Consider the following 20,606-nt stretch of genomic DNA (forward strand, 5'->3'; position numbering starts at 1 on the left):
GGTGAGTCTACAAAGAAACAGGCTGCAGAGCAGCGTGGAGCCGCCGCAGGTGCACAACTTGGTGGTAGTATTAAAATATCCAAACAAGAACTTTCAAAGCCAACGTGTGGAGGGCTTTATGAGCGAGCACACGGAGTTGGATCTGTGTCACTCTTAGCGGGACGTCAACTTCTGCTTCCTGCCTCCTGTTGCCTCACAGCAACCGTGATGAAATGAAAATGATGGCGTCTTTTAGTCGATAGTGAATCAACAACATTTCCTATTAAAAGATGACCAATCCCCCCCCCGTCTTGCTCAAAAGGGCTGGTTATACAGTAAGTGTTTGTACGAGTGTGTGTGTGTGTGTGTGTTCAGTCAGATGGGTTAACTGCATGAGTTCTCACACCTCGTCCGCCTTTGTTGATGTGAGAAGTGATGCTGTGTCGCTCCAACCTGCACTCATGTTGCCTCATGCAATGCCTGATGCCAACACATGCGCACACACACACACACCGAGACTGGCCCACTCACACATTCAGTGATTTTTCCATCCAACCCATCCTCCAAATCCAGACACTTGCTTTTTTCCAGTCTCCACGTCGCCTCACTTCATCATTTCCCTCCCCGATGTTTTTTTCTTTTCTCTATCCTCCTGGAGCGAGTAGTTTTCAGGCTGATGAGGATGAGGTCAGTCTGAATATCAATCACTCAATGTAATTGTCCTTTAAGGAAGGCAAGGAGAGACTGTCTCCCCCCATCCATCCCTGTCTCTTTCGACCTGCCTCTGCGTGCCATGTGTGACTCCACCTTAGGGCTTCCTTGCAAGAATGATGATAATGAGGTTGATAGGGTGAGGATGATGGATATGCTCAGCCCATCAATGCTACATAATGTCTGCTGATCACTCTATTTATTGGCCTTGTTTCCTCCATCACCAGCAGTGTTATCATATTTGACTATCTGTCCTCACAGCTGTTTGTCCTTAATGGGCTCAGCGAACTGGTTGAGCCTCATCACTGTGGGCTATAGTCTTTCTCTATGTGTGTGTGTTTGTGTTTAAGGCTGTAGGATGTCATTCGAAGTTTAGTGGAGCTGCACAAAGTGCTTTGAATCCAGCAGGGAGGAGGGAAGGAGGACTGGAGTCAGGGGAGGGCCAGAATAAAAGCACTCCAATGTCAGACACCAAACTGAAAAGCAGAAGGGAGGTGGTGTGACATTGTGCTGTTGTTTGTTTTGTTTTTGACCTTATAGGACACCTAAGAAAAGAAAGATTCCTGATCTTTCCAAACACAACCTGACCCAATGTCTCTTATAGTGTTGTTCTGTTGTTAGGCTGCTTCGAAGTATTCTTCTTCCGATGCTTTATTCTCTCTTTTCCCCCACTGAGTGCAGTGTTGGGATAGCGAAGGCACTGGAGAGGACAGTAATGACTAACTCTGTAAAGGTAATGATAAAGTACTGACACTCTAGATTCCACTTTGGCTAGAGGCGCTGGGGCCAAGAAAATTATGTGTGTGTGTGTGTGTGTGTGTGTGTGTGTGTGTGTGTGTGTGTGTGTGTGTGTGTGTGTGTGTGTGTGTGTGTGTGTGTGTGTGTGTGTGTGTGTGTGTGTGTGTGTGTGTGTGTGTGTGTGTGTGTGTGTGTGTGTGTGTGTGTGTGTGTGTGTGTGTGAGAAAAAAGAGAGGGTGGAGAAAGACAGAGGGCAGAAAGAACAAGTTTCCACGTCAGGTTGAGACAAAGACAGACATTGCTGTGATTCATTTTTCTTGCCACTTATTATGGCAGTCCAGTATTGTGTGCTCTGTTGTCTCCATCGTCTCCACTTGTCTCTTAGTGTCTCTTGACCCGTCTTTGGCCAGCCTTCCTGTTTTCCCATCTTGTCACCTCTATCCAGATTCCCTCTACCTCTCTCCTACGCTCTCCTGCCTTCTCGTGTGGCCTCGCACCTCCACTGTCACTCCGACTCTCATTTACATTGAACTGCAGCTCTGCACTCCGACACACAGTCACCGAAGGAGGGGACTCCTTCAGCTATACTATATATGAGTTTAGCATACATGAATAAGAGTGGGTGAGAATGTACTGTATAAGCATAGGTTGTCATCTGGTGTCTGGGTCTACGTGCGTGTGTTCCTGCGATCTTGTGCTCTGGAAAATAAGACCCAGAAGCCTGTGTTTGCTTTCTAGCCGTCTGCTGTCTGTCATTAGAGTAATAAAAGACTTGCTGTGATGCACGGCGAGGAGTTCTTGTCTTCCTCCATTCTGCACAAATTGCCGGCTGCTGAGCTCTGATGGATGTTTGTATGCTGGCCCAAAAACACAGGTTCCACTTTAAACCCCCAGCTCCATTATCCAAGAGAGAGACAGGGGGACAGAAAGAAGCTGTCTGTCTGTCTCCTATCTCTGTCATACAAAAGTGTTTTAATTAAACTGTGCCTCACTGCAGGCCCTAGGACACACACACACACACTGCATAGTGTGCAGGGCTCTCCTCCCATTCTGTCTCCATCTGAACCACTGTCTCTCTATGTTTGTCTGTCTCTGCTGCCGTTATTCCTCTGCCTTCCTCTCTCTCTCTCTCTCTCTCTCTCTCTCTCTCTCTCTCTCTCTCTCTCTCTCTCTCTCTCTCCGTCCCCCCTCTCATCGTGCCTGAAGAGTGACAGGCTGTGTTTTTCAGCCGATGTTTGAACACCGAACGATCAATGCCGGACAAAGGGAAAGAGCGGGGGTGAGGGGCGGGGAGGGGCAACACAATTGGTTATTGACTGTGAATTCAAAGTCTGAAATACTGGAGGCGACAGCTTAGTAAGAGGAGAGCAAGGAGATGTGGGGAGAGAAAACAGAGAGGAGAGGACTGTGAGAGACGCACAGTGATGTATGTGATTTATGTTCAGGGATAAGTATCACTTTGAGATGTGTTAGTTTTCTCTATCCACATTTGTTTGTCTTTACCTGCATGTTAAGTTATAGTATTGTACATGCTTATTTGTATGTGTGGACACCTCCCAGGGTGTAACCTGTAGGAGCAGCAACGTGTGTGTGTGTGTGTGTGTGTGTGTGTGTGTGTGTGTGTGTGTGTGTGTGTGTGTGTGTGTGTGTGTGTGTGTGTGTGTGTGTGTGTGTGTGTGTGTGTGTGTGTGTGTGTGTGTGTGTGTGTGTGTGTGTGTGTGTGTGTGTGTGTGTGTGTGTGTGTGTGTGTGAGAGAGATATTAAGTAAGTACATTTGAATTAGGGCTGTCCCCTTTTATTTGATTAGTGGACTCTATCTTGGTTGACTAAGATATTTTTTTTTGTCAATTAGTAATTTTTGAAAGCTTTTTCATGCTGAATGAATTATTTCCATGAAACTTCTTTTGCATGATTCTTTGTGTAGTAACTCATTTACAGATTAAAACGATCAGTCGACAAAATTGTTGTGTGTATCCAGTACTACCGTGACTTGTGTGGTGGAAAATAATCTTTTGAAATAAACGAGATGAGAAAACTCTTAAATATAAAAAAACATATTTATTGAACAGACACGAATAATAATTCAGCTGAATGGATAGAGCTCTTTCCCCACAGATGGTTCGGAGGTCTAACAACAAGGAATAGTTTAACGGAGTATATATTCAATTCAATTAATTTTTGTATTGCCCAAAATCACAAATTACAAATTTGCCTCAGAGGGCTTTACAATCTGTGCACATGTGACTTCCTCTGTCCCGGAACCCTCGCATCGGAACAGGAAAAACTCCCCCAAAAACTCCCTTAACAGGGAGAAAAGAGGAAGAGACCTGTGGGAGAGCAACAGAGGATAATGCACATTATTTCGTCGTCCCCCCCCCCCCCCCCCCCCCCTCCCTTCGCAGATGTCCTCCTACTCCTCTGTCTGCCGATGCGTCTACCATGGCCAGGTTCCCAGCCCTGGTATTGTTTTTGTGGGAAGAGGGTTAAGTGGTGAGATCAGGATAACACTACAGCAAGCCAGACATGAAAATACCTTCGATATGATAACATTTATAATTAGGTTTTAAATTAGTCTGGTTGGCCTCGTCTGCAAATATGCAGGTTTAAGCGATGCAAGTTATAACTATGGAGAAGTACATTTGCGAGTAAAAATAAGCAGATTAGGTAGATGAAAATAGTGCAAACATCATCTGTCATTTTGATTGGTTATATTATATCATTACTTATTAATATATGTACCAGTAATCATGTTTTTTTATATTTCTGATCACACTTACCCACCCATCCCCAGAAGTATTCCCTCTTTTACGATACAGCACTGGGGTCTAGGTGGGGTAAAACCTTGGAGTGGGGAGGGTTCAGTTTGGGGTCAGCGGTTCAGGAACAAATGTAGTTGGTGCAAGCCAGGTCCTTCCAGAAGAAGTCACTGGAGAAGAACAAGGATGTGTTTGCGGTAGAGACGGGATGGAGAGAGACAGATTAAGGATGACTGGTCCATCCTGGATGGCTGTTGGGCCTGGAGCAGCTGTTGCCCTTTCTGCCTGTCCTGTGGCCAGAGCACTACCCGGCAATGAGCTGTGCTGCTTCGGCTTTTTTTGTTCAGACCGGCCCTTTTGCGGTGGAGAATATTTGGGTCAAAAGATGGTCCCGTCCGTTTGTCTGAAGATGGTACAGCCTCTTGAATCCCACAACTCCCTGTTGGCTTTGGTTTGAATCACGCCACAACTTTCTCTCCCACTTCCTTCATGCTCAGTGTTCCTCTTTGCTTTCCCTTAATGTTTCAGACAGTCTGTCAAGGGGAAACAGTGGGATGGGGGTGGGGACGCGCTCCCTTTCTTAAAATAGGAGATGGTATCTTTCTAAGTAGTTTCTCTTGTTCCATGGTTGTGGAATAACTGATCAAGTTGGGCTTGATACATTTTGAAAACTGAACACTGCAAATGTATCTGCTTTAAGTCTCATTGTGGAAAAGTAGCCGCATTTGCCCTCCCACTTCTGTCTGGATTGTCTGAATGTAGAGAATACGATTTAAAAACTGTAGCACCACAAGTCATGCCCTCGAGTGTGTGTGTGTAAGTCAGGGGAGGAAAGTGCACTGGGCTGTACATCCCCATACCTTTAGGGCATCTACTGACTGGAGCCGAGCCTGTCAATCTTCTGCACTCTGCTTCTGTCTTCCATTCAATGCTTATTGAATTCAGCTCATTTTCGTAAGCGGAGCAAAGTTTTGTATTGGAAGGTGGGATCCATTAACAATTAGTAAGAACTTGTATTCCCCGAAAGGCAAAGTCAGAAAGTGATGATGAGATTTTGATAGTAGATGATGTTTAGACATTAAAATAATGGAACTTTTCTGGCATCTGTTTTTGAAACATACTTTAATGAAGTGTATAGTATAGTTTGTGTGCTATACATATCAGGTTCCAGGCAGACCATTATAGCTATACAGTGGTCAGGTTATTATTGTTCATGCCAGAGGCTATACTGTAATCCTGTCACGTGACACGATCTTCGCCAGTCTGCCAGTGCTTCAGTGTTTTGCTCAAACACACAAGGATAGAATTCAGTGGATGGACAAATGGAGTTATGGCACGGAGTAAGCTTGCGTCATATCGTCTGCCATCCTGCAGCCCTATATAAGGGTTAACAGCTGGAGATGTGATTTGTTTGACAATTCATGCCAAAAACAAGGTAGTACATAGCAACGTTATCAGTACACATACTTAAATCCATCTACTGTTGTGCAAACTAGTATCGTAGCCGATGACATTCCAGCATTGATATACTGCCTGGGATCTCTACCCATGATTATTCAAGAAACATGTCAGAGCGAAGAGGTCGGCAATATTGTGTCCTTCCTGCCAGGAGAAGCTCTTGGCAGCATGTGCTAGGAGGAATTTGTCACATTGAGGATGTCGGGGGATAATGTGCGATCAACAGGACCGGTCTGCGGAAGGTCAGCAGCTCTCATCCCCAGCTGAGAGGCATGGACTCTCCCAGAGAGACCGGAGCAGGAGGCCTGCATTGACCTGATTACTGGAAATACAAGGAGGCGAAAATGTCACCGTGCCATTCCATTTACAGTGCAAACTGTCCATTTACAGTGCAAACTGTCCATTTACAGTGCAAACTGTCAACACCTTGAAATACACTAAAATCGTTGCCTTAATGTATGCCATGAAACACTGGTGACAGATTTGTTGTTGAAAGCTGGATTGAGACAAGGTGTCATACACACATATAATATATTCTCTTCAGGTGTTTGGTGTTATTGATCCCTGAGGGATACATTTGTCATTTTGTTTATTTCTTACCCCCCTCAACAGTTAGGTCAAAGCACAGGGTCAGCCACAGAGCAGCCATCAAAATACTCATGAGGCTGCACTGCTCGAGTACGCCTCCAGCAGGCGGACACTATAAGTCAGGCCTTACCATTGCAATGCATCTAAATCATTTCTGTGTTCTGTGTTTTCAGAGAGCAGCGACTACAGCGAGGCCGAGGTTCTCCCCGACTCTTTCCCGTCGGCACCAGCAGAACCTCTCCCAGAATTCCTGCTGGAACCGGAGGACGCTTTCATCGTAAAGAACCGGCCAGTCCAGCTACGGTGCCGGGCATCACCGGCCACCCAGATCTACTTCAAATGTAACGGAGAATGGGTCAATCAAAACGATCACGTCACCAGAGAGAGCCTGGACCAGATCACGGGTAATTCACACACACACACACACACACACACACACACACACACACACCCATACAGATAAGTGTACTGTAAACACAACTACACAAACACACATAGTAATGTCCCCTTGTATTTCACAGACATAAACATCATACTCAATACAAACTTCATTTTCAACTACATAATCTATTAGTTCCCATAGGACTTTATGTGCACGTTAATTGCATTTGGCCTGCAGCCAATGCATTATTTATATGCGCCGTGAAAAATATGCCCCACTAATATCTCTCTCTCTCTCTGTCTCTCTCTGTCTCTCTCTCTCTCTCTCTCTCTCTCTCTGTCTCTCTGTCTCTGCCTGCTCAGGTCTGGTGGTGCGGGAGGTGGACATCTCGGTGTCGAGGACTCAGGTGGAGGAGCTGTTTGGGTTGGATGACTACTGGTGCCAGTGTGTGGCCTGGAGCTCCGCCGGAACCACCAAGAGCAACCGTGCCTACGTTCGCATTGCATGTCAGTACCGTGTGTGTGTGTGTGTGTGTGTGTGTGTGTGTGTGTGTGTGTGTGTGTGTGTGTGTGTGTGTGTGTGTGAAGAAGGGAGCTAGTAGAAGGCCAAGTGTTTCCGACTTTTTGCTTGTCAAATGTGTCAGCTTAAGTATATATGCAAATAAATTTGCTGTAGCTACCCATCTTAGTCCCTCGTGGAAATGGGTGGCATAGCGTGATTGACAGTGTGCATGTTTATGAGGGTATGAAGGGAAAAAAACAAGACACAGTGACAGAGGCTTTTTGAGGGATTTGCCTGGTGTGTGTGTGTGTGTGTGTGCGTGTGTGTGTGTGTGTGTGTGTTTTTGTGTGACAGCCTATGTCACAGGGTTTCACTGCTGTCACAGGGCAGCCTTCACTAACTGCTGACTACATCTGTGTCGCCCCCTGTAGACCTGAGGAAGAACTTTGAGCAGGAGCCACTGGGGAGGGAGGTGCGACTCGAACAGGAGGTGTTGCTTCAGTGTCGCCCCCCGGAAGGCATGCCCACCGCCGAGGTATAACTCTACCTCCTCCCCCCCACTCCCATTGCTTTTCTATCACTTCAGAGGTTACATTTGTGTTTATGATACTGAAGGGTAATAGTGCGAGATCATTTGTATTTTGAATAGCTCTGTATCTCCAGGGAGGCAAGAAAGCTGAGCTCTAAATAATAAGTTAGAGAGCAACATAAACATGATACAAAAGGCAGTATAGTAAAGGGCATTTGAGTTTGGGAGATTTAAGTCTATCCAGCGACGTGGATCAGTAATAATATGATGGTAAAAAGGCTGTGCTTAAATTCACATTGTGTCATGTTTTAACATTAAGCTGCTTTAACTGCCGCTATATCAAAACGTTTTATTTCTCTCATAAAACAGTAGTGCAACAATATATTAAAAAGAGAAAACAAGTTATAAATTTAGATTTTTATTATTCGAGTAAACATTTATGTTCTGCCAGGCTGAATTGTTCATTACAGTAGCTAAATAACTTGTTATTGTGTGACGTAAAAATAATTTTACCATGTGTTTTATGACAAAGTTATTGCGTGTGTTTGTTCGCTAGGATATTATGTCCATTAGTAAAGAGGATGTCTCAGAAATATATGTGAGTTTGGACAAAAGAAGCCTCAAATTATATTTTTCATCAACAAACCAAAAATGATCATATATTGACAGTGTTTTGCAGCATTGAAGCGTGTTGTGAAGGCTAAATACTGTATAGAGTTGTCTGAATGCTTCTGTGTGTGGTGTGCTGACTCATGTTTATGCATACACACCGTGTTGATTTGTACAATCATTTATATGGAGAGTTATCTGCCAAAAGAATTAAAAGAATCCATCATTCAAAATTGCTTTAACACGGAGGTTCGAGAGTGCAGACATTATTGATTTTTTAAGTTTTTCAACTAAAATGTGGGCTGCTGTGGTTACTTTTTCTATTTTCATTAATTTGATCACTTTGTCTCAATAGCCTGAGTATTTGTGTGCGTGCCTGCCTCTCTACAGGTGGACTGGTTGAAGAACGAGGATGTCATTGATCCATCGCAGGACTCCAACTTCCTGATCACCATCGATCATGATCTGATCATCAAACAGGCCAGACTCTCAGACACAGCCAACTACACCTGTGTGGCTCGTAACGTGGTGGCCAAAAGACGCAGCAGCACGGCTACTCTTATTGTTTATGGTAACGCACGCACGTTTTTCCTTCTCTTCCATTTTGGGGGGATTGGTTTATGAATCATGGCTCAACATAGTAATCAAAATCATCCACGATGCACTGTGTTAAGTGAAAATAAGTGACTTGCAAAATGAGATACTTTAGTAGCTCAAAATGTAAACATTAAATAACTGAATTAACTTTATGGATCTTGCACTTTTACATGAAAAAAATGAAATATAATTTGAAAACCACCATACTCTATCAACAGGAACTATTTTCTGTATATACAAAGCCTATAAAAGTGGTTGGTAGTTGGATAATGGATTGATGGGTTTATATCCTGATTATTATGTTAAAGATGACCAAGGTATTAACGGCCACACTTGCCTGTCTGTCTCTGTCAGTAAGCGGAGGCTGGTCTTCCTGGACCGAATGGTCAGAGTGTAACGCTCGGTGTGGGCGGGGCTGGCAGCGACGAACACGCAGCTGCACCAATCCGGCCCCTCTGAATGGAGGAGCCTTCTGTGAAGGCCCGCCCTTCCAGAGAGTGACCTGCACCACACTTTGCCCAGGTGACGATGACATACTCATCAGTATTATTGATAACATCTTCAGGCAAAGTAGTCAAGCACTGAAATATCAGGGAATTTCCAAAATGGGGTATTTTGCGAGTAAGTGCCGGGATGAATTTTCAAACTTTTAGAACATAAGATGCTGGAAAAACCAGGCTGTTGACCCCCACATTTTTTCAACGTAAAAACTATTTTTTCCAACAAGGACAGAATAACATTTGGTCATGTAGCTGCTTTGATTTCATCGTGAAAGAAATCAGGAACATCTGATTTCTGTTATCCAATTTACTGTCACACACCATTCTGCCACTTATTGCTGCAACCCGTGCGTCAGACCACCATGACCCCAAAGTGATTTAAAAACATACCATCGAATACATTTTGCAAATTACAAAATGATGCACTTCCAACCACTACATATGCATCGCGCCACATTATACAGTCATGCCCGATTCCCCTCTACCTGCAGTGATGGAAGTATTTAGCCGTTGGTTAGCTGTAAAATGACTCGCATCTCTGCTGTCTCATTCCAGTGGATGGAGGATGGACAGAGTGGGCAAAGTGGTCCGCCTGTGGGACAGAGTGCACCCACTGGCGCAGTCGCGAGTGCCAAGCCCCCCCACCTAGAAACGGAGGAAAGCACTGCAGTGGCAGCATGATGGAAAGCAAAAACTGCACTGAGGGGTTGTGTGCACGCAGTAAGTCACCTGAGCAATATGTTTGAACTGGGGTGGTTGTTAAATGTCAAAAGTTAGTAAATATTTGACATATATACATATATTCATTTGTGATATATCCTAATTCTTCAGTTTATGCAAATCTGCCACTGATTAACTAGGAACTTAGTTAATTAGTGCACATAGTTCAACTGTCTAATATCTAAAAGAAACCGGTATCTATAAGGCTCAACTCCCTAATGGCAAATTTGTTGCTTCAGGTGGTTGTTTTATTGATAATCGTGAGTGTTGCAGGCGGTGATATTTTTTGTCATAGCTCACAGTTTCATAAGGTGTATTGCATTTCAAAACTATTTTGTGTAGAACTGCATTCTCTAGGTGATTTGGCACTGCAGCATGGTGAAAGCGCCAATGATGTCGAGAGAGAGAGAGAGAGAGAGAGAGAGAGAAATGAAAAAACAAAACAGCTAAATCCAGACAGATGTTTATGAGTTTCATAAATTTTGGTTCACAAAGAGAGAAGTCAAGTGATCCACATCTAAAGAGCACAGATGGAGAGAGAGAGAGAGAAAGAGAGAAGAAGCAAGCGGAGGCTAACGGAGCACATGGAGTGGGATGCGAGCATGACACGACCAAGTCGAAGAATTAGCACAGGGAAGAGCATATGAGAGTGAGTTAGACTCACACTGACACCCAATGTGCAGCCCGTGAGGAGCTGAGAGGAATCCAGCTGACAGCGCATTAGAGTCTCTGAGACGCACATCGACAGAGGCAGTGAAATACATTCAAGTACACGCTTAAAAACATATACATGCAAAAAAAAAAAAAAAGCATGCAGACAACCCTTTTAAAAGCATGTGTAATGAGAGGAGGGGGGGGGGGGGGGGGGATCATTTGCACACAGTGCTTCAACTCTATCAGACATGCATGCAAGCCTTGACATAAACAGGCTTCTATGGAGCAGCCAGATTAGACAAATACACTGTCTGATTTGTCAGAGCTGAGCATTCTCAGGAGGCTGTCAGGAAAACATGCACTCAAGTGGCTCTGGAAGAGGGGGGGAATTGGGAAGCTGTTGGAAATCTGTAAATGCGTCACTTGGCTCACTGCAGGTTACTGACTTATTTACTTTCCCAGCACATTAATATCATTATTTTGCGGTCACGAATTGTCCTCATGACATCATGACTCTTTGCGCTCTGACCTTGCTTTAGTCAATCAAACAATGGCTGCTTCTAATGACTCACTCGTAGTCGATCCCTTTGAGGACCAGCGAAGTACCCCAGTCATAAATGTAAAATGCTCAGAGACGCCACAAACCATCGTCTCTGCTGCTTCCTGGTAGGTTTTAATTGCTGCTGAATGAATGTAAAAGTCGGAGGGAACCATTTGGTGTTTTGATGATCCTTGGGAGAGAAAGTTATTTGGTTTGAGATCTAGTAAGTGGCGAAAGACGGTTTTGACATTCATCAAACCACTCAGGGATGATTCAAATTGGTGGTTATTTCAGAAAAGATTGTTCCTGTCAGGATAGTTGATTTTTTTTTTTCATATGATGAAGGTGATAACATACCCTGTGGGGTGTATAAAGAGACTGTTTTAATCTGCATTTCCTCCCTCATGTACCATACAACACCAGCGTCCTTGTTCATTTTGAAGCCTGTCTTTAACTTTGTCACTCATCCAAATGATCCTAATCTCTTTCACAGTCATTTCGAATTGGCTTTTATTCTCTTTTTCTATATTATATAAACAATTATATTGAACTTCATTCCACAATGCCGCATATTGTCATGCATTTCAGGAAAAGGTTATTGTTTTTTAGATACAAAATATGTTTTCTTTCTTGCAGTACGCCTTTTATGTTTACATTTCTATTTTCATATTGATGAGCTATTGTTTACTTTCACGTTCCTGCTTTGTATTATGTTATTGTATCTTTCATTTGCATAGCAACTAGTCCATCCATTTTTATGTTCTTGTGTTTTTTTTCTTTTCTTCTTCACTTGTTTTTATTTCTCCTGTTCAAACAGATAAAAAGATTTCTATTGAACATGCAAGCCATCGTAAGTTCACCTTCCCATGACTTCATTCTTTCACTGTTTCATACCATATTGTTTGTGTTTGTACCATGTGTGTGTGTGTGTCTGTCTGTCCGTGTGCTAATACAGATGAGGAGTCCTAACATCTGTGTTAGCACGTGAAGCGGAGTGTGTGCAGCGTTTTGTCTATCCACACCTTGTCATCTCAGATTGAGTTCAGTGAAGACACACCTTACCTTCTTGTCAAGCCTTCTTATGAGTGTTGTAACCCCGTCTTGTCTTTTATGTTGACTAAGTGTAACATAGGTTTCTTAGCTGACTCCATGTTATCATGGTTACATAACTTTTTCTTTTTTTTTTACATTTTTGTTTTAACTTACTCTTGTTTGTTTGTTTACTATATTTTACTGCATATTTTCTATTTTTAAATGATGTCTTATACTCTTGCACTGTGTTTACTGCTATGCACTATTCACCTAGCCAAATTCCTTGTATGTGTAACGTACTTGGCAATAAACAGTTTCTAAAGCTGCTTCTGATCCTGATTTTGATTCTGATAGCAGTTCACTGAAACTGAACGGGAAACAAAGATACAATTACAGCAAAGATTAATAGTTGTTGGTGTAATTCAACAAATTGCCCCCAAAACAGTTAATCTGTCTCTAACCCAACATGTTAAAAAAAAATCTACAAGCTCTGTTCTGAAGGGAGCAAACTGACATGCCTCTAAACTGAACGCCATTAATCTGTAGGCTATGAGGTAGGAGCATAGCACTTGCTGGAGAAAAACAGTTGATTTATGTCTGACTTTCAGTTAATCTGTGATATAGTTTACATTTCGAACTGATGGTAATTCCTCTAGCTCAATGTGATGTGGGCTTAGGGGAGATGGCTGTCGGATTCGGTTCCATCGCGCCACGTGAGCACGGGAGCTCTCTTCTGCCAGCCCGTCTGCCTCCGGCTTTCCTCTCCTCCACCCTCTCTTCTACTCTCACTGCTGCTCTGTAGTGTCTGTTTCCTCCAACTTCTTCCTCCCTCTCTCCTGCTCTTTTAACATGGGCCTTTTCCTAAAGCACCGCCATCCTTATCTCCCCTCTCCTCATCACCACACTTATAATCCGTCTGTCCCCTCAACAAATCACAACCTTATCTTACTCCTTCCTATCTTTTTTGGCAAATTGCCTTTCCTCTAGCTCTCTCCTCCTCTGTTTATTCTGCCTCCTCTTCTTGTTCACTCTTCTTTTTTTTTGTCTCCCGCCAACCTTGGTCATTGTCTGCTCCTCTTTTCTGCTGGGGTGTGAATGGCTCATGTGTCTGAGTTGGGTATGACTCTGCTAGTGTTGGGCTGTGGTGGGCCTGCTGACCAGTCACAGCCAATCACTCAGCAGGAGAAAAGATAGGGAGCCCAACAGGGAGCAGGTGAAGTTGTGGCCAACCACCCATCCCCCACCAGTTCGATCCATGCAGACTTTAGTTGTCAGATGCACCCCCCTGCAGGCTAGGAGGAGCTGTTTATTATTGTTGCTTTCCTCAGTGATTCCTTTAGCAAAAAAAAAAGTAGCTTTAGCTAGAATCAAATTGAGCACCGGGTATATCCTAGCAGGCATACTGCCAGACTTATAGAATAGTTGTTTTTTTCAAGTCTATCTTAAAGCAACACACACACACACACACACAAGTATACTGAAAGAGTTATCAGTCACTGTGATTATTTCTCCTGTCCATACTGGCTGTGAAGTTATCCCCTCCCTATGAAACAGATGACGGACAAAATTCAAAGTCCTGTGTCTGTGTAAAAATGCATTTTAAAGTTCAACTGAAGCTAAAATGAGGCTTCAACAATCTGACTTAGTCAGTGAATATTTTCCAAGGATGTACCAATCCAACTTTTTCTCTCCTGATACCAATGGTCTCTTTCTCCCAACTTTTAAATTCATATACCCGACTGCATGGAACTCATTGGCTTCATTTGCATAAGGTAACGCGATGCAAGCCTAAATCAGTCAATGACTTGTAGAAACAGTGAATTTTATAATGACATTGACAAAGTAACTGTATTTAATGTGGATCGGTCACATCATGGCCCTAATGATACCTGATATACCTAAAAAGGATTCCTATTATTTTCTACAGTTACAGTTTTAGGGCTTAATTATCTCCTTTTTATTTCCCGGACAGTGTTTCCTTGCTGAGCCGTGATAGTTTGAAAGCAACACAGAAAAGGAATTAAGCACTAAAAATAGTGTAACTTAAGATATACATTGATTTGACGTCGGACTGCTGAAGCGTCACATTAGCGTCATCTAATTCTTATTTCATACAGAACGAGGACAGTGGATTTTGTCCCCCCTTCACTTATACTGGAATCATACTAAGGAGGATCTCTTTAAGCCCAGTGACCAATAACTACTTCAATGTACATATGTGAGAATGTCAGTATTGTTGACTCTTAAAAATAAAATTTCTACTAAGACTGCCCATGTAAAATAAATGGGCTGCAACCATTGATTGTAATCAGCGAACAATCTAATTGTTATATTTCAAGTAATCATGTAAAAAAAAAAAAAAAAGTCAGTATTGGTGTATTCAGAAGTGGTGTCACAGTTTCCCAAAGACCAACTCAAAATTCCAGTCGTTTCAGCACTTACTTAGACTACGATAACTTACTTACACTTCTTTCTGCTCCAACTGATATGTAGTAAATCAGATGATATATTCTGTGTAAATTGTGTTTTCTTCCCTCTTGTGTTTCCCTTTCATTTGTATCCGTTTGTTTCCACGTGTCCCTGTATGGTGTCTTGACCGTCTGCCTCTCTATCCCTCCTTCAGCGCTGCCCCCAGGTATGGGTGTCGCAGTCTATGCTGGTCTGGTGGGGGCCCTGCTGCTGTGTGTGATTCTGGTGTTATGCGTGGGAGTGCTCGCATATCGCCGCAGATGCCGCCATCTCCATGGAGACATCACCGATTCGTCGTCTGCTCTCACTGCCGCCTTCCACCCTGGCAACTACAAGCCTCCCAGACAGGGTGGGTTCAAACACACACACACACACACACACACACACACACTCTCTCGCACATACGCCATCCAGTACACGTTCACAAACAATTTCCTTCCTATCATTATGTTTGTTTCCCCAACTTTTCTTGTTTTTACTCATCTTCATTGAAGCACTTGTTCACAATTCAGTTCATTAACACACCGCTATTTATATCATCCCATAAATGAATTCTCTTTATACCATTATCTCCTCTCGCTTAGTCAATTCTCTATTCTTTTACTGCATTACATTTTTTTTTTTTTTACATTTCAAGCACTTGTCACGGTATCCCTTCCCTTGTTCTTGCCATTAAATATTAATTAGAAACATTAATCCATTTCACTCACTTTTAGCACTTTCCACCCAGCCTGTGTCATTTCTGTTGATAAGAGAACAGCTGCTCTCCTCTCCCGCGTCCGCAGATAACCCTCACCCTCTGCATCCCTCAGCTCCACCGGATCTGACAGCCACAGCGGGGGCTTTCCGTGGGCCGCTCTTCTCCCTGCAGCAGGGGGTCAATGACAGCCCCCACAAAATCCCCATGACCACCTCTCCCTTGCTGGACCCATTGCCAAGTCTCAAAATCAAGGTGTATAATGGCTCCACCCTTTCCTCGCTGAAGCTCCCCACGGACATGTGTTTAGGTGATGGGGAGATCCTCAGCCTGAAGTCAGTGGGCACTATGGGTAGAGAGCGAGATTACCACAGCCACACCCTCTCCAGAGAGCCTGGGCTGAGCACCAGCGCCACCCTGGGTAATCTGGGAGGACGCCTTACCATCCCCAACACAGGTAATATATATTGCCTGTAGCTATCACATGTCACTGGTTCACACCCAGTGTGTATGACCCATAGGATAAGATAAGTCATGACATCTTCTCCCTTAGGTGTGAGTCTGCTGATCCCCCCTGGCACAATACCCCAGGGGAAGTTCTATGAGATGTACCTTATTATCAACAAGTGGGACAAAACGACGTGAGTGCCCTTCATCTCCAATCCTCTATTTCATTCATCTCCTTCACAACCACAAGGCAGAACAGACCTCATGCTCACCTCAATCAGAATTTGTGTTTCCCATGCACGGCTCACCTACTGCGAATCACTTGAAGTTTGTTTGAAAGTTCTATCATTTTTTTTCTGAGGATAAAAAATGTATCAACTTCTACACTGAAAGTGGAGTATATTCATTTTTTTGCCAATTTTCTGGAAGTTCCACATTCAGTTTTTCTCATGTACGTCAATACCAGCATGTTCCAAACCGTGTCGTGGCCGTGATGTTCTTTTATAGATGTAGTGTGATGTTTTGGCAACTGTTGCAAACACCTGATGTTCTCCCTCTGTGTATGTGTATGTGTGTGTGTGTGTGTGTGTGTGTGTGTGTGTGTGTGTGTGTGTGTGCGTGTGACATTTACATTTACAGGCTACCCTCTGAGGGAAGTCAGACTGTACTAAGTCCCGTGGTGAGCTGTGGCCCATCCGGTATGCTGCTGAATCGTCCTGTGGTTCTTACTTTGCCGCACTGTGCCCAGCTAGACACACCTACACCTGACTGGTCCCTCACACTCAAGACACAGACTCACCAGGGGGCATGGGAGGTGAGACATCCTCCGACTGGAACAATATAACGGGCAGCTCGTTGGACGATGTTACATCATTGAACCCTACTTGCATCTGTTTTCAGGAGGTGCTGACAGTAGGAGAGGAGACTTTGTCGTCTCCGTGCTACTTGCAGCTGGAGGAGGAGTGTTGTCATGTTCTCATGGAGCAGCTGGGAACATACGGTCTTGTGGGCCAGTCCTGCCCTCCGCAGCCCGCCTGCAAACGCCTGCAGTTGGCACTGTTCGCCCCTCGAGCACCCTGCCTCTCCCTGGACTTCAGCCTTCGTATCTACTGCATCCATGACACCCCACATGCATTCAAGGTGCTGCTTGTGTGTTTGTCATTCTGTTAAAATGTCTGCATTTGTCTGGTCACCTCTCTCCTTTATTGTCCACTTTTCTTCTTCTTGCTTTTTTCCTTTTGTCACATTGCATTTCTGATTGTTAATTTCTTTGACGTGCGAGTCAATTTGGCATTACTGTACTTTTGGTGTGAGTATTATTAAGTGCTTTACTGGTCATTTATTTCAAGCTACAATAGACTAGATGTTTTAAAAAATGTAAATACATCTATCAAGTCAGCTTTAGTTGTAGCGTACAGCTAAAATAGAGCTTTGTTTGGTCGTAAAGAACATTTAACACACTTTTCCAAATATTCACAAAATAAAAATCAAAACAAAATTACCCATCCTATTTGCCCAAATCAAATTCTGGTATTACATTGAATCTTCCTTACCCACTAGAAACAACAACTCTAAATAGTACAGCACAATACAAACCCCCAAGTAAACAGCAAGTGCGCACTCCATCCAGAGAAATTTGGACTCGCTAACGCTAGATTTTTTTCCCTCTCTCAGTCCCTTATGTATAAAGTGTTCACACACCAGCCGGGGTAGTAAACATGAGCATGCTGTGTGCATTTTACTGGCATCACACTACATGATTTCTGGCTGATAAAGTTCAAACAGCTTTCAGACTGTTAGCTCTCACACATTTCCATTTGGAGACCTCAACTAAGAGAATGCACAATGCATTTTAATTAAGTATTTTTGAAAACCTGTTTTGAAATGTGTTAGACTGATGAACCCATGATGACATAAATGTGTTCCGAAGCCCTTCTTCTCTCTGCCTCTCTGCAGGAGGTGCTGGATTTGGAGAGGAGTCTGGGAGGAGTTTTGCTGGAGGATCCCAAGCCTCTGCTGTTCAAAGACAGCTATCACAACCTGCGCCTGTCCATCCACGACATCCCTCACACTCACTGGAGAAGCAAACTTCTGGCAAAGTATCAGGTAGATAACAGCCTGTTGATATGCATAGTGTCTATAGATTATGTTCATGCCTACAGAGCACAAGTCAGCAGCAGCTTGAATGATGTCGATCCTTAAAACTATTAATGAATTGTCAGTATCACTTCACGCCTAAGATTCACTAGTGAATGTGCTTCTTAAGAAGCACAGCTAGTCGACTAGTCACTTCTGTTGTAAACAAGCGCTACGCTGCATTCACAGCTGCAACGGGATTGCAGTCTGAACCTCCTCTGAAAAAAAGAAATGGAGAAATCTGATACTGGTCCTAATTTATGGACAGTTCGCTGAGGTAATAAATTGTCTTCTGGCAACCAGACCTAGTTGGTGGAAACACCCGATATCGATATAAAGCATATTGCGATTTCCTCGAATTGAAACTGTCTTCTTGATCTTTCCTGATTGTGCTGTTTAGGACAAAATAACTTGTATCACATTGGAGAGACCATGTTTTTTCAGCTTTCCTTCTTGACATTTGTCTGTGTTAACAGGAGATCCCATTCTATCACATCTGGAGCGGCAGTCAGAGACCCCTGCACTGCACCTTCAGCCTAGAGAGAGGAAGCCTGGCTGTGTCGCAGCTCACCTGTAAGATCTGTGTCCGACAGGTGGAAGGGGAGGGACAGATATTCCAGCTTCATACGGATATTCAGGAGGTAATGGTCACAGCTTAGATAATGCAAACGCAGATACAATTGCAATGAAAGCCACACCGTTTTGCCAAAAACAAAATACAGAGGTTGGTCTCAATGCTTCCCACCTTCTCTGTCGATCCAGACTCTACCCCCGCACTCACCGCTCCCCTCAGGAGGCACCTGCCTGCCTTCCTCTCAAGTGGGACCCTATGCCTTTCGCTTGCCTGACTCAATCCGCCAGAAGATCTGTGCCAGTTTGGATGCACCCAGTGCTCGAGGATGTGACTGGAGACTCCTGGCACGCAGTCTGGGCTTTGACAGGTCAGATCTGCCTCACATGTATGTGTGAAAGGCAGCTTGGTCATGCACGAGTCCAGTGTTGATACTCGGGGTCCTAGTTCCTACTGTCAAGTGATAACTCAGATTTGTGTATAAGAAGGCTTGAAGCCATTCTCTGTCTGAGGTTAGATGTATGGGGTTATGTTTAAAAAAAAATGTATGTAGACAGGCAACTGTGAAAAACATTGGGTCATATCCTTGTCATACTGATAAAAATCTGGAAAACAAGACTTGAATATTAACTTCAGGGATATGATTTAGCCGTGCATGTTATACATTGCTTAATACAAATACATTGAGAAGATATTTCACATTGCTAATTAGCTAATCCTGATTTGTAAAATATGGTATATAATATGGTCACTGGGGCCTTTATTTTGGACTGTCAAAAAGAAGTAGTACCAGCAGTATTTGCCACATACAGTTTTAATGACTTAAAAATGTCTATAATCAATAACGGAGAGCTTCCTTTACTCTTCTTAAGACTTGTCTTTCTTTCCCTCAGGTACTTGAACTACTTTGCAACAAAGCCCAGCCCCACAGGTGTTCTACTGGACTTATGGGAAGCTTGTCACCAAGCTGACGCAGACCTGGTCTCTCTGGCAACTGCGCTGGAAGAAATGGGCAAAAGCGAGGTGCTAGTTGTCATGACAACAGATGGGGATTGTTGATTGGTCAAGGAACAAGAGAGCAAGCCAGACTTTTTTTTTTTTTTCTCTCCACCGTGATGAAAATAAGAATACCTGCCGATGAATATGCACAAACCATAAGCCCACAGAGCATTTTGGTTCCGTCACATGCAATGTATTACCTCTGCCTCATCTTCCTTTTCACTGACCCCCGATCAGCCACTGTAGCGACATACCCACCGTAACCCATTCCTATGATAACTGCTATTCTGATGCTGCCTGAATCCTCCAAAGCAATGTTGCATCTGCAAGATGTGAAACCAATTTGAGGGTACGAAAGCGTAAAATGGGTGCAAAGTAATGTCATATGTTGTGTTGACTGTCGTCTTCAAAGATTGAAAATTACGCTATTTTTGTATATAAATAACAAAAGCTTTGGGACAAACAAACAAAATTCATGTATTCAATACTAAAGCACGCACAATAACACAAACAGACAAATGCTAACACGGGATTAGCCATGTTTCAGTTGCAGCATGAAAGTGCATGATTTAACACCATCTCACCTCATGGCAGGGGCTTTTGTTTTCTGCATTGTCATTCTGTGTGTGCAGTGAATGACAGGCAGCGCCAACCTGTCTAAAACCTCCTCAGGCTATAGACACACTCCAACACACACAGACAAACTGGTCATTAACAGGCTCTGAATCAGACTCGGATTTCTTGTCCAACCACTTGGACCGTCAACAAATCCCATGAGGTCCGAACCCTCAAGGTCTGAGGGCTTGAGCGTGTCGCTTTGCGCTTGAAAAAGAGCTGCCTCTTAGTTGTGGTAGGAGGGTGAATTGTGACGTTCATTTAAGAATTTACGGATACCTTGACCGACGGACTCTTTATATTGTACCAACAAATGCCTCAAAGCCTTGGCATACCATTCCACCTCACAGGGGGGGGGGGGGGTTCCTCTTTCTTCT

The 20,606-nt window shown here is 43.6% G+C and overlaps 1 protein-coding gene across 1 annotated transcript; it reads left to right on the top strand.

The window, feature by feature from the left end:
* Positions 1-5,853: 5,853 nt before the first annotated feature.
* unc5b (unc-5 netrin receptor B) lies at positions 5,854-20,003 on the top strand. The gene is made up of 17 exons (XM_076077308.1): positions 5,854-5,884; positions 6,404-6,634; positions 6,975-7,118; positions 7,545-7,648; positions 8,642-8,822; positions 9,203-9,370; positions 9,904-10,068; positions 12,081-12,113; positions 14,919-15,113; positions 15,550-15,918; positions 16,015-16,102; positions 16,548-16,722; positions 16,809-17,048; positions 17,865-18,014; positions 18,521-18,685; positions 18,807-18,985; positions 19,509-20,003. Exons 1-17 carry the CDS (start codon positions 5,854-5,856, stop codon positions 19,672-19,674), a joined length of 2,784 nt encoding a protein of 927 aa, XP_075933423.1. The 3' UTR covers positions 19,675-20,003.
* Positions 20,004-20,606: the final 603 nt, after the last annotated feature.

Source organism: Anarhichas minor, unplaced genomic scaffold (genome assembly GCF_050575085.1).
Source record: "Anarhichas minor isolate MPS153535 unplaced genomic scaffold, ASM5057508v1 ptg000058l, whole genome shotgun sequence".
NCBI classification, from domain to species: Eukaryota; Metazoa; Chordata; class Actinopteri; order Perciformes; family Anarhichadidae; genus Anarhichas; species Anarhichas minor.

Bases quoted from the DNA above. Each gene is read 5' to 3' on its own strand.
- unc5b (XM_076077308.1), top strand. From the start codon at position 5,854: ATGTGCGATCAACAGGACCGGTCTGCGGAAG. The intron at 17,049-17,864 runs GTGCTGCTTGTG...GCCTCTCTGCAG, and splicing joins ACACCCCACATGCATTCAAG to GAGGTGCTGGATTTGGAGAG. The intron at 18,015-18,520 runs GTAGATAACAGC...CTGTGTTAACAG, and splicing joins AACTTCTGGCAAAGTATCAG to GAGATCCCATTCTATCACAT.